This window comes from Phoca vitulina, unplaced genomic scaffold, assembly GCF_004348235.1.
Source record: "Phoca vitulina isolate PV1807 unplaced genomic scaffold, GSC_HSeal_1.0 scaffold40, whole genome shotgun sequence".
Taxonomy (NCBI): Eukaryota; Metazoa; Chordata; class Mammalia; order Carnivora; family Phocidae; genus Phoca; species Phoca vitulina.
The window spans coordinates 23,469,860-23,482,691 of record NW_022589743.1 but is presented as its reverse complement, the minus strand read 5'-3'; the positions used below and the strand labels follow the sequence as shown (position 1 = coordinate 23,482,691).

The window sequence follows — 12,832 nt, the reverse complement described above, 5'->3', positions numbered from 1 at the left end:
GTAATTATGCAAAGACTGATCAGGCTCAGAACTGCTGAAGTCTTAGAGATCGTCCGGGGAGTGGCGAGTGGTGGCTAGATAAGAGAGGTCACATACTAGTTAGTAGCAGATTTATGACCAGGACCCAGGCATCTGATTTATTCTCATAATGGATTTTCTATATCCCAGTTTTTCTAGGCCAACCCTCACCTGGTGTAAGGGAATGTATGTTCATCTTTACAAGGTGTCATCAGGGGGTAGTTATGCTGTGGGAAAATGCTATATAAAAATGCCCAATCCAACAGAAATCCATGTTGGATTACTGCTATAGCTGCGCCCCTGCTCCTTGGAGTCCGGAATCAGGAGGGCTCCATACTGCCTCAGAGATGTTGCTTTTTCAACCTGGAAGTCAACATCAGGATCATAAGTTTTAACAAATGAACAAGAGGAGGGGCACCTGGGTGGCTCAGTCGGTTAAGCCTCAGACTCCGTTTTGGCTCAGGTGGTGGGATCGAGCCCTGAGTTGGGCTCTGCACCCAGCAGGGAGTCTGCTTCAGATTCTCTCTCCCTCTCCCTCCTGCTTTCTCTCTTTCTCAAATAAATAAATAAATAAATAAATAAATAAAATCTTAAAACAACAACAAATGAACAAAAGGAGGGACGCCTGGGTGGCTCAGTCAGTTAAGCATCTGCCTTTGGCTCGGGTCGTGATCCCAGAGTCCTGGGATCAAGTCCCGTATCAGGTTCCTTGCTCGGCGGGGAGCCTGCTTCTCCTTCTCCCTCTGCCTGCCACTCCCTGTCCTTGTGCTCTCTCTCTGACAAATAAATAAATAAAATCTTAAAAAAAAAAATGAACAAAAACAATGTTTTCTAAAGTAAAAAGAAAAAGACCTGAAAGATAACATGAGCTGTTACTTGGGAGTGAAGGCCACTGAATGAAGACTGAAGTTCACTCAGAAGGCTGGCTAACAACAAAAATGAGCTCGAAAGGGGAGGTCAGTACTTAACCTGGCAGTTTGCATGTCTACCAGGCGCTCAAGAAATATTTGTCGGCTGAAACGAGAGGAGCTGGGGCGTGAGAAAGGAATTGTGCGTGTCAGCACCACCTGCAATGATCAGGTCCTCCCCCAGCTGCCACGAGCCGGACGCCTCGTACCAGCCATTCCCACAGAGCTGACTGCCCTGAGCCTGAGGCAAATATTTTACCTTTGCTAAAAGCACCATAAAATAGTGTTCTTCCTTTTTTGGTCTCCACCCTGTTACTTTGGAACTAACTTTAAAGTTTCTAGAAATAGCGAACAGCTCAAAAGCACAATTTCTTTGGCTATTCAGCAGTGGCTGGCAACCTACTGAGAAAATTTTTTTTTTTTTAATGAGGGGATAGGCAGGACCCCGAACAATCTGTTTTCTTCTGTGGCATAGTTATAATACTTTCCAGGGTTTTTCCACTATCTTCAAAACTTTTAAAACCACTCTTACAGGTGGGTTTGCAGCCTCTTTAGTCACTCAGTGACAGAGATAAGGCTATTACTGGAGTAGCCCCCAGATCACAACCAGGGCCATCCACCTAGAGTTGCGGAATGGACAATGGGAAGTGTGCCCTGAGTGTGAGCTCTGACAGGAGAGGAGAACATGCTTTTGTAAAACTGTACCTCGGAGGTCTTGTGACTCCACATAACGGGCCAGGCAGACAGCCTCCCCTGGTGCCAGGTCACAAGACAGAGCTTCCAGAGCCTCCAGCCCCTCTGTTTCTACTTGCCTCTTGGCAGCACAAAGAGAGCACCACTTCCTCCCTAAGCCACAGGGACAATTCCTGGAGGGGAAGTTCTATGCCCCCATCAGGGACATTCCGTCTTGGTGGTATGAAGGTCCCACCTCTGCCTCTTACACCCTCCCCCCTCATTCCCTAACTCTATATTCTTACCAGGGTGCCTGAAAAGACAACCAGAGCCTATGGTAAGGCTTGGCATTTCCAGAGTACAGAAGACAGGGGAAGTACCAGAGTGTGATTTGCAGATCCCCTTGCCATCTTCTTCAATCCATTTTCAAAGTCACGTCTTGAGACAGTCTAGACTTAGCTGTGCCACCAGTGAGCCATGTGTAAGTAAGTCATTTCCCTTACGTAAGGCCACAACTAAGAAGATTTGTGAAGTAAGAGAGTACATGCCCATGCAGGCCTGGGCTGGATGCCCCTCATTCTCCTCTCTGGGACTGCTTATTCCCCAGCACCCACCTTTACAGCTAGCTGGCAACAGCAGACACCTTCACAGGCGACTGTAAGCTGGAGGGATAACTACTGTTGGAGCAGAAGAGTGGGCTTCGGAATATAAACGTTTCCAAGCATAGTTTTCCAAGTGTCCATCAGTGACTCAGATGAAAGAGCAACCATTTCCCATACTGATATTAATGACAACAACTATAAACCCCAACCATGACTCCATGCATTTTCAGGGTGAGATGTGAATAGTAGTCTTTACCATCAGTTGCCTAAACAGGATCCTAGAAAGAAGTCAACACTAAAAGAACATCTTCAGCCAAACTCCTTCCTCTTCTAACAAGGAAAAGTAAGTTCCTATTGTAAAGAGATGGGACCAACTGAGACTCTGTTAGCAGAAGAGTTGATCTACCATAATTTCCATAAGAATGACTAAGAAATTTATCTACAACTAATGGAGAATAAATAAAAATTCCTCCCGGTATCCAAATAAGCTCAGTCCATTTAGATGGTGACAACTCTGTGTCGATCACACTTAGGAAAACAAAGGAGTCACTGTGCTGCTCAGAAAGGAAGTCAACCAATGACTTCTAGCATCCTCCATGCCATTTGACAAAAGGTTGTTCTAAGGTGACCTTTCCTGGGACGCCTGGGTGGCTCAGTCGGTTAAGCGTCTGCCTTCAGCTCAGGTCATGATACTGGGGTCTTGGGATCGAGTCCCACATCGGGCTCCCTGCTCAGCGGGGAGCCTGTTTCTCTCTCTGCCTGCAGCTCCCGCTGCTTGTGCTCTCTCTCTCTTTCTGACAAATAAATAAATAAATAAAACCACAAAACAAAGGTGGCCTTTCCTAAATGTGTTATCAGTTTGCACAATGGGTGGCAGCAGAAGGATATAGCAAATTATGAAAATTATTTAGACATCTGTAGATAAAGTAATCCTGATGCTTCCATGACCTTGTGAATGCCTCAAGGGAAACGCCCTCAGCTCCTCACAATAAACTGACCTCCCAAATACATATAGTTTGTACTGGACAGAACGGCTAATTAGTTAGATTAGTCAGACGCTCTATTTTCAAACAGATAGGCTCTATAAAGAATCCGAATCCAGAATCTTAAGCATGATACAGTGGGACAATGAAGTACAACCCTTATGCTTTTGAAACTGAAGTTCTTTCAGAAAGAACTTGTCAAAGTCACACAGCTAGTCGGGCCTTTTCATTCTCTAATTTCTTTCATTGCTACACCATGCGACAGCCCCCGCCCCCACCAACCTGCCAAGTATCTCTCACACCTAAGAGGTTAGCTATAGCCCTGAAAAATATTTTTTAGCTCAAGAGTTTTATGGGTTTCAAGAGAATGCAAGAATCTTCCACTCTTTCTCAGGAAATATTGACTGATTACCAGAGACATTTGCTTTCATGGATATTCTTAAGCCAGGAGGCTCTGAAATGTAAAGATGATATTAAAGAAAAAAGTCTTTCCCTCAATGCTACATTAACATTTAAGCATTTTCCAGAAGGGTAGTTGGAAGAAATAGCTATATTCAAATCAAAATCCATGAACTTCATATTTCAAATGTACAGGCAAAAATTTCAGAGCACAACCTTTCATGTGACTTCTACGATTTATAGACAGCAAGCTATTAAATTGGAGAAACTAAAGCAATTCATAGAGTGGAACTCTGCTGCCTTCTCCCCTGCCCCCAACAAACAGCTATTTCTATCATTTCCAGATGGTTCTACCATCACTATGCAAACATAAGGGAGGAGAATTCACCAGAAAAGATGCTAAAAATAAGAAATCTGGACTTTCCTCAAACTTTTAGTACCTCTTGAAAAACAATTGTAGTCAGGCACTGAAAACCAGAGATTTCTTCTCTTGTGTTGTTTTTAGTGTTACTTAATAGCACATATTTACTCTGTATTAACCTACACAAAATTTTTGCAAAGAGAAGTTGTTAAACGAACGAAAAGGAAAGTAAGTCCTCCTATTTGCAGCAATCCTACATGATAATGAATGTTCAGAGCACCGAAATATATTGCTAGAATGTTAGATTTTCTCATTTTAAGGAGAAATGTCTTACAACAGTGATCACAAAGTTCCTTCAAATTTATAAAACCGCCTCTTTGAAAGAGTCCTAAAAGAGTACATCCTCTTATTTGTCCTTACATTGCCTTTTTAGAAATAGAATTCAGTTCTGCCATATTCCTGCCATCCAACAATGCCCATCCAACACAACGGATTGAAAACCAACTCCTCCACAGATCTCCTTGACCTCATGGTCATTGTCTTGGTAAGGTTCTTATCTTTTCTGGTCTAGAACATAGTCTCAATCTCCAGTCCTCTATACATACAGTCCATAAGACTTTTACAAAGCACAAATGAGATCATGCCCCTCTCTGCTTAAGATCTTTCACTGTCCACAAAATAAAGAACAGACTCTTTCGCAAGGTATATAAAATGTGACCCTATCTATGCAGACTTTCACATTCCGGTGTCTCCCAAAGTACCATGATGTTCTCTCTCTCCTATTTTTCCTCCTCTTTTCTTGTCTTGCTGGAAAGATCCTACCTATTCTTTTAAGATCAGATGAAAACTGAATTCTTCTGTGACCCCTGCCCTCAGCCCCTGAAGGCTGAGTCTTTTAGTTCCTCTTCTGAGATCCTGCTATTGCTTGTACAGCATCTACCAGTTTTGTTGGATCTATGCTATACTAAAGTTTTCTACTAGTGTCTCTCTTCTCCACACAACAATGGTGAACTCCTTGAGGGCAGAGAGTATGTATTTCTTACTTTGTACCTTCAGTACCCCAGTATGGGCCCTAGGACACAGAAAGTCCATAGTATATATCTATTAGGTAAATGAAGGAAAGAATAAGTGAATGGGAAAAAAGATCAACTCTGGATTGTCACAAGGGTAAGGGGAGGTGATAGTGCCTTCCCTTCTCCTCCTCCGTCCCCTGAGAATAAGTCTGCCTTCTCCAACCAAGCTTCCTTCTTTCTGGCAGCTCATAAGGCTCTGTTTGTCTGCCCCCTTGGCTACATCATGCCCCCAGTGTGATATGGCGATCGGCCAGCTCTAAGTGTGAAGGAGTTAGGAAGGATGGGGGAAAGGGTGGTGATTTCCCTAGTATTCTGCCAAGCTCTGTTCTTACATTCTCTAATAGCTCTCTGGCATTTCCACTATAAGATGGCACACTGAGCACATGTTGCAATCTCCCCTTCCTGCCCCAGATCCTTAGAAATAATAAAAAGGTTTTAATAAAAATCCAGAACCAGGCAAGAAAAGAAGTGGCACGCTAAAAACTCAGGACTGCCTGGTAGCACAGGATTGAAGAAGGAAACCACTGCTGAAAACTGCTTTTCAAAAATGAAAGACATGACGGTAGTGGATACCAAGAGCAGGAGGGGCCCTGAAGTAAATGCCAGCAGGGTATTTGGGCTCTTGCAAGATGAGTAATCACAAGACTGGTGTCCAGGTCTGCATCCCTGCCTTGAACGCTCAGGTCAAGAAATGTGTATGGGTCTGAGAACCCCCGCAGTGGCCAGAGGGCTGACACCAACCAGGCAGATCAGGGAGCCCCAAGCCCAGAAGATCAGCCACTGGCACACCCACCTGGCAGCCCCTCCAGCTCCAGCCCAGCTCACCTAAGAAGAGCTATCTGTGGCCCTTAGCTGAGCAGCACGTACACCCCTCTCCCTCACCAGCAGACGGCAATAAAAGAGCATCCCTGATCAGGATGACAGAGAATCTCAAAGTCAAAAATGAGCTTTCAGCTAGAAATCACCAAACACTGGAGGAATGCTAATGCCAAGAAAGAGTCACCATGTTCAACAAACCGAAGACGTCCTACCAGAGGACAAAGAAACAGAACAGGCAAATCAGAGCTTTAAAATACATATAATCTGTGGGCCTGGGTGGCTCAGTCGGTTGAGTGGCCGACACTTGATTTCAGCTCAGGTCACGATCTCAGAGTCATGGGATCGAGCCCCGAGCTGGCCCCACACTCAGTGCAGTCTGCTTATTCTTCTCCCTCCTCCTCTCTGCTCCTCTTCCTGCTCTCTCTCCCCTCTAAAAGTAAATAAAATCTTTAAAAACAAACAAATAAATAAATAATAAAATGCATATAATCTATATTCCCTGAGAGATTTAAGAGGATATCGTGCCTGTGAAAAAAGAATCAACTAGAGATCCTGAAGATTAAAGTTGGATTGCTGAAATACAAAGTCAACAGTTGGGCCAAACAGCAGAATGGGCACAACTGGAGAATATATTAGAACAGTAAGACTGAGTTGAGGAATTCAGCCTAAAAAGCGGGAAGGGGGGGGCGGGGGGGGAGATGCAAAGTATGAAGGAAAAATTAAGAAATATGGCAGCAGGGGCACCTGGGTGGCTTAGTCAGTTAAGCGTCCAAGTCTTGATTTTGGCTCAAGTCATGATCTCAGGGTTGTGAGATCAAGCCCCATGTTGGGCTCTGCGCTGGGCATGGAGCCTGCTTAAGATTCTCTCTCGCCCTCTCCCTCTGCCTCACCCCCTCTTCCTCCTGAAAGAAAGAAAGAAAGGAAGGAAAGAAAGACAGATGGCAGATCTAGAAGTTCCAATATTCACGTAATAGGAATTCCACAAAGAGAGAGCACAGAGAACAAAGCATAGAAATTACTCACAGAAACAGAAGAAAACGATTTCTCAGAACTTAAGAAATTCATGAGCCTTCAGATTGAAGATATGGTAAGTACAGAGCAACATAAAGGACAAGAGATCTATATCCTAGCAAAATTCCTGACCAGCCCCTTTCCCCAATCTCAAATGCTTCCAGGGCAAAATAAAAATCAAATGAAAATAGATTATCTTATAAAGGAGTAAGAATCAGATTGACCAATTTTTTTTTTTTTATTTGACACAGAGAGAGAGAGAGAGAGAGAGAGACAGCGAGAGAGGGAACACAAGCAGGCGGAGTGGGAGAGGGAGAAGCAGGCTTCCCGCTGAGCAGGGAGCCCGATGCGGGACTCGATCCCAGGACCCTGGGATCATGACCTGAGCTGAAGGCAGACGCTTAACCGACTGAGCCACCCAGGCGTCCCAAGATTTTTTTTAAAGATTTTATTTGTTTATTTGTCAGAGAGAGAGAGAGCACAAACAGGGGGAGCAGCAAAGGGAGAAGCAGGCTCCCCACTGAGCAAGGAGCCTGATGCGGGACTCAATCCCAGGACCCCGGGATCATGACCCAAGCTGAAGGCAGACGCTTAACCGATGAGCCACCCAGGCATCCCATATTGACCAGATTTTTAACAGGCAACAAGAAATGCCAGACAATAGATTTGCTTAGTCTATCACACAACAGCCAATGGTAGAAGCAATCTGTGTGTCCATAATGGATGAACAAAATGTAGTATGTGTATGTGTGTGCATGTGTGTGTGTGTATATACACAATGAAATATTCAGCATTAAAAAGGAATGAAATTCTGATACATTCTACAACATGGATGAACCTTGAAATATTGTACTAAGTAAAATAAGCCAGACAGAGAAGAACAAATATTGTATGATTCCATTTATATGAGGTACCTACACTAGCCAAATCACAGAAACATAAAATAGAACACAGGTTCCCAGAGGTGGGAAAGGAGGTAATGGGAGTTATTCTTTAATGGGTAAGAGTTTCTGTTTAGGGTAATGAAAAAGTTTTAGAAATAGAAGTGGTGATGGTCGTATAATATTGTGAATATACTTAATGCCATTGAGTTGCACACTTGAAAATTATTAACATGGTAAATTTTATGTATATATTAACACAATTTAAACAAAAGAAAAAAAAAGAAGAAACCTGAGACCAATTAATTACCATGGAAGAAATCGTAGTGAGAGTCAAAGATCTGCCTTTAAGAGAGGTAACACACCCAGATGGTTTTACAGGCGAGATCTACCAGCTCTGACAACGTGTTAACGTCCAGAATATATAGAAGCAATAAGAAAGGAATAAATAACTCAATAGACAAAAAGGCGATTATAAACAGGCATTTCAGTAGAAATGCAAACAGCCAATAATCAAAAGAAAACTAGTCTCAGTAGTCACCAGGGAAATGGAAATGAAAGGAACACGATGCTATTTTTCATCCACCAGTTAAATAAAAAAGGAAAACTGACAATATAAAGCATTGCTGAAGGTACGGGGAAGTGGGTACTCACATACTGTGCAGATGGTACTATAAAACAGATAAAGCCTCTTGCGAGGGCAAATGGGCAGTGGTTATTAAAATTTTAATTGCACTTTACCCATGACCCAGAATCTATCTTAGGGAAGTATTTATAGATGTGTGAAAAGGGATAGCTTTTAAAAATTAGAAGCAAACAATCTAGTGATATGAAAATGGTTAAATAATCTGTGGTATGTTATACTACGGAATTCCAGGCATCAATTAAAAAAAACAAGGTAGGGCGCCTGGGTGGCTCAGTCGGTTAAGCATCTGCCTTTGGCTCAGGTCATGATCCCAGGGTCCTGGATCGAGTCCTGCATCGGGCTCCCTCCTCAGTGGGGAGTCTACCTTTCCCTCTGCCCCTCCCCCCCCTTGTGCGCTCTCTCACACGGTGTGCACTCCTCTCTCGCAAAAATAAATAAATAAAATCTTAAAAAAATAAAATTAAAAAAACTTAAAAAATAATAAAAAGAATGAGGTAGGTCTGTACATATCAATGTGGAAAAATCTCTAAAATACATCGCGAGGTTAAAACCAAAAAGTTTCAGAATGAAGCATATGGTGTGAAACCATTTACTTAAAACCAAACAAACCAAAACCACAAACTGAAACTACAGATTTCTGTAAATCACAGATAAAAATCGAGAGGAATCCACATTAAATTGGTAACGGTCACTACCGTCACTGCCTGTAGCACTAGGATCTCAGGGAGAACTAAAGGGGACTTCAGTTCCATCTGTATATTTGACTTTTTTTAAAATAAAGAAAATGTATACCTCTATTACTTACATAATTACTTACATGATTAAAAATACAGAAACTTAAGGAAAAAGAGGCCTGTAGTAATCAGGCCTGATTAAGAAGACAGAAATGCTGTTAAGGGCCAGCCCCTTTGTCTCTTCTTTGTTCAAGAAAGGTCAGGATTCGTCAATTTTGATCATCTCTGCCACCTCAGTATTCTCTCTGCTGCTATTTCTAATAGAAAAGACACTGAATTCACTCCCCTCTTATTCTCCTTTAAAATCTTCATCTTCCTTCTAAGCATCAGGCTTTCTTTCTATGACGCTGAATCTGGGATTGAAAGTCGACAGAGGTAGGAAGAAGAGGCTAAGTCATCGTTTTGTCTCATCTTAAGTTCTAGTGGCAAATGAGACTTTCCAAAAACAGCCACACCCACATGCTCTTTTCGTCAATGGGACTTTGACATTCCTCCCACTGAAGGGGTGGGAGAGACTACGTTCCTTCCTCTCTAATCCTGGCTGCCTTGTGATGACGGGAGTGACACTATGTGACTTCCAAGGCCTAGTTCTCTTGGGAGGCTCACTCTTGGGACCCAGCCACCTCACCGTGAGGAAGACCAAGCAGCCCATGGAAGACAACTCAGCTGAGCTCCCAGTGGACAACAAGCACCAACGTGCCAGCCATGAGAGTGAGCCATGGATCCCTCAGGCCCCTCCTGACCCACCCTAGCCGATGCTGCATGGAGCAAAGGTGAGCTGTTCCTGCCGAGGCAGGTTAAATTACATGAGTGAAACACCTCTTGTTATAAGCCTTACTAAGTGTGGTGGTGGCCTGTTATAAGGAAACAGACAACAGGAACAGTTTCCCTCACAAATGTGGACAACCCTTAACTCACCAGCTGCCCCTCCAGTGATGCCAGGCCAGCAACTATCTGACAGAGATTGCTTTAGAAGATATGGTAGGGAGCTGGAAAGGGGTGGAATAGACATCTATACCCCACAGAGTTACATCAGATGACATCTGAGGGTCCTTCTTACAAGAAGATTCTGCAGTGAACATACTGAGCTAAGTGCTGAAGCGCATCCTAGCGCCATCTTTTCCCAAAGCAGAAGACTGTCTTCTCCAATGACCTTTTACCTTTCAGAAAGCTGCCGGATCTGTGGAATTCCCATATACTTGTGGAAGTGCTCCAGAACATTCATCACACCCTGAAGAAGGTTAGCAACTTCTCCATACTGTCTTCGCCTGGTCATGGCTCTGCAAGGAAATAAGAAGCTGAGAATCTAGAAAAACACAAAGGACACAAGATACAGATGTGGAAAAACCTACTCTGGGCTACAAAACAGACTTCAACTCGATGTGGTAACCATTTACTGAGCACTGAGTATATATGGGCTTGCACACTAGAGGTTAAAAAAAAAAAAAGACCTAGCCAAAATTGTCAAAGTAACATCGCTCAGTAAGAGAGACAGAGCCAAGCACACATCTGATACCAAGTGGGATAAACTGAGTTCTAAACAGAAACACACATTATGTGCTATGGGAGGTACAAAAGAATGTGTGGGTGATGGATTCTCATTGGGTGGAGGTAGGGAATGTGGGAAGACTATGGATTTGGGTTGGGTACTATGGGATTAGCAGACTTTTGACAGAAAATAGGGATAGGAATGTTACTGTCTGAGGATTACAGCATATGGGCAAACCAAACACATCTTCCCACGATACAACAAAGGGCATTTATAGGCATTTATATGTTAACTCAAATCTGGAGGTTTTAAGCCAATATTAAGCAACTCTCCCAGATATGTCTACTTTCCCTATTACTAAGGTTAATGAAGCTTAAATAAAAGGATACTAAAAAAAGCAACAGTTACACACACAAGGAAGGTCAAATTATTAGATCTAAATTTTTTATTAGGGTTGGACTTTTAAATTAAATGTGTAATATACGACTTCCCTTAAGAGGCATTAAAAAAAAAAAAAAAGCCATTTATGAAGACAGTACCAAGTTCAAACCAATGTGTCCGGGTGCTACTGCAGCCTGGTCTGATAGTCTGGTGGCAAGGGACATCTGGAGCATCTGGAGCAAGGAACAAGGAAACTGCTCTTCTAGCCTCCCACTGGCTGGCTCCTATCTCTGATCACTACTCGCAGGAGGACAGACCAGGGTTTGCTGGAGCTCATACAATGCCCGGAGAGACCAGGAAGGGTCTGACCCTGTCCTCCTCCCAGCTTCAGATGCTGCATCTAAATTTCTATGAAGATGTTCTTTCTCTGTCTACATATGAGACTCTACTGAAGCTGGGGCAGGGGGAATTCTCAGCCGTGTCAGAATCTTGCTAGTAAAAGAGGCGTTTGGATTGCTTCTTGTGGTAAATAACCAGCTCTTCCTTTTAATACTACTTCTAACGTCCTCATGCATCATTCCCTACAGCTCCTCTATAAACCAAACAGGATGCTACAGTTTTTGAAAAAGTGGGTTGAAAAAAAAGTGGGATGAATGATAAATCAAGACTTTCTTTTTTTCTTTCTTTTCTTGCTTGCTTTCTCTCTCTCTCTCTCTTTTTTAAAGCCCTATTTCTATACAGAACATCCAACAGCACTGCAACTCAGCCCAACACAAGTAGGAAGACTTGCCAAGGCAGGGGCTATAGGGAGAGATTATGGTCCTGAATGACCTTGCTGGCCTTAATGGTAGACACCTACCACATTTAAATGAGCCATATTCTTGGAATCATGAATCATCCTCCACATGCTATCTGGGTCCCTTCCACACTCACTTGCAACTCACTTCAAACTTTCAGGTGTTTGTTACATTTTGAACACCAGAGGGCACAAAGCCAAATGTAACTAAACACTTGAGACCAATTTGCAGAAGGTGGGGCAGGACAGTGAGCCTTCCCTGGCTGAGGAGTAAAATACCTATGATGCCATTTTCTTTACATGGCACATTCACTTCCTGTGGACTACAAAGAGAAAGCTGACGCTGCTTACTCGAGGGAATCCACGCCACCTGCTAACATGTGCAGGTGGTTCAGCGTTGTGATTGAGGTGGTCAGGTGGCGTTTGGCATGATCTAGCTGCTTAATATCGCGGGTGATTTCTTTAACCTAAGTAGTGAAAAACCACAGGAGAAAAAGGAAGAAGGTTAAGAAAGATGTAAATCCATTTGCAAGTAGCTCCACAAGAAAATAAGGCAAATGAAACAAGGAAAAAACCCTCAGGTTAGCTCCTGGAGAAAATACATACATTCTCATCATGTATAAAATCAAAATACCTTCCAATCAGTCCATTTAAATCTCATCTGGCATTTCTTCAGAAGGCTTTACCCAGGGGTACAAAATCTTCAACTATGAGAACAAAATGAACTTTATTTTTCACCCCAAATGGAGTGATCCAAAAAGCAATTTAGTATGGAGCTTATAGGGTCCAGGAGCCAAGTTTGGCACATCTCCTCTTGAACAAGGTCAGAAAAGTATGCCTTCTGATAGGGGGGCTACCAGGTTCGACACAAAATGGACAGTATTAGTCGGCTAATTCTGTTGAACCGATCTTTATTCATGGAACTAGGGTTTACTGCCCGATCGACAGCAAAGAAAGACTTGCTCTCAAATCTCAAGAAGACTAAAATAACATAACATATGCCTAACATGTACTGTCACAGAGGAGAGGTGAAGTCATCAGGAGCAAGAAGATAATGGG

General features: G+C 43.0%; 1 protein-coding gene across 2 annotated transcripts in view; it reads right to left on the bottom strand.

Annotated features, from left to right (window-relative positions):
* The window catches only part of VPS53 (VPS53 subunit of GARP complex), a 139,435-nt gene that overhangs the window by 88,633 nt on the left and 37,970 nt on the right, over positions 1-12,832 (bottom strand). For both annotated transcript variants that reach the window (XM_032428419.1, XM_032428418.1), the window contains exons 6-7: positions 12,125-12,240; positions 10,268-10,387 (exon numbers count right to left, since the gene is read on the bottom strand). In XM_032428419.1, coding sequence (XP_032284310.1) covers positions 10,268-10,387; positions 12,125-12,240 — 236 coding nt within the window. The remainder of the gene's footprint in view (positions 1-10,267; positions 10,388-12,124; positions 12,241-12,832) is intronic.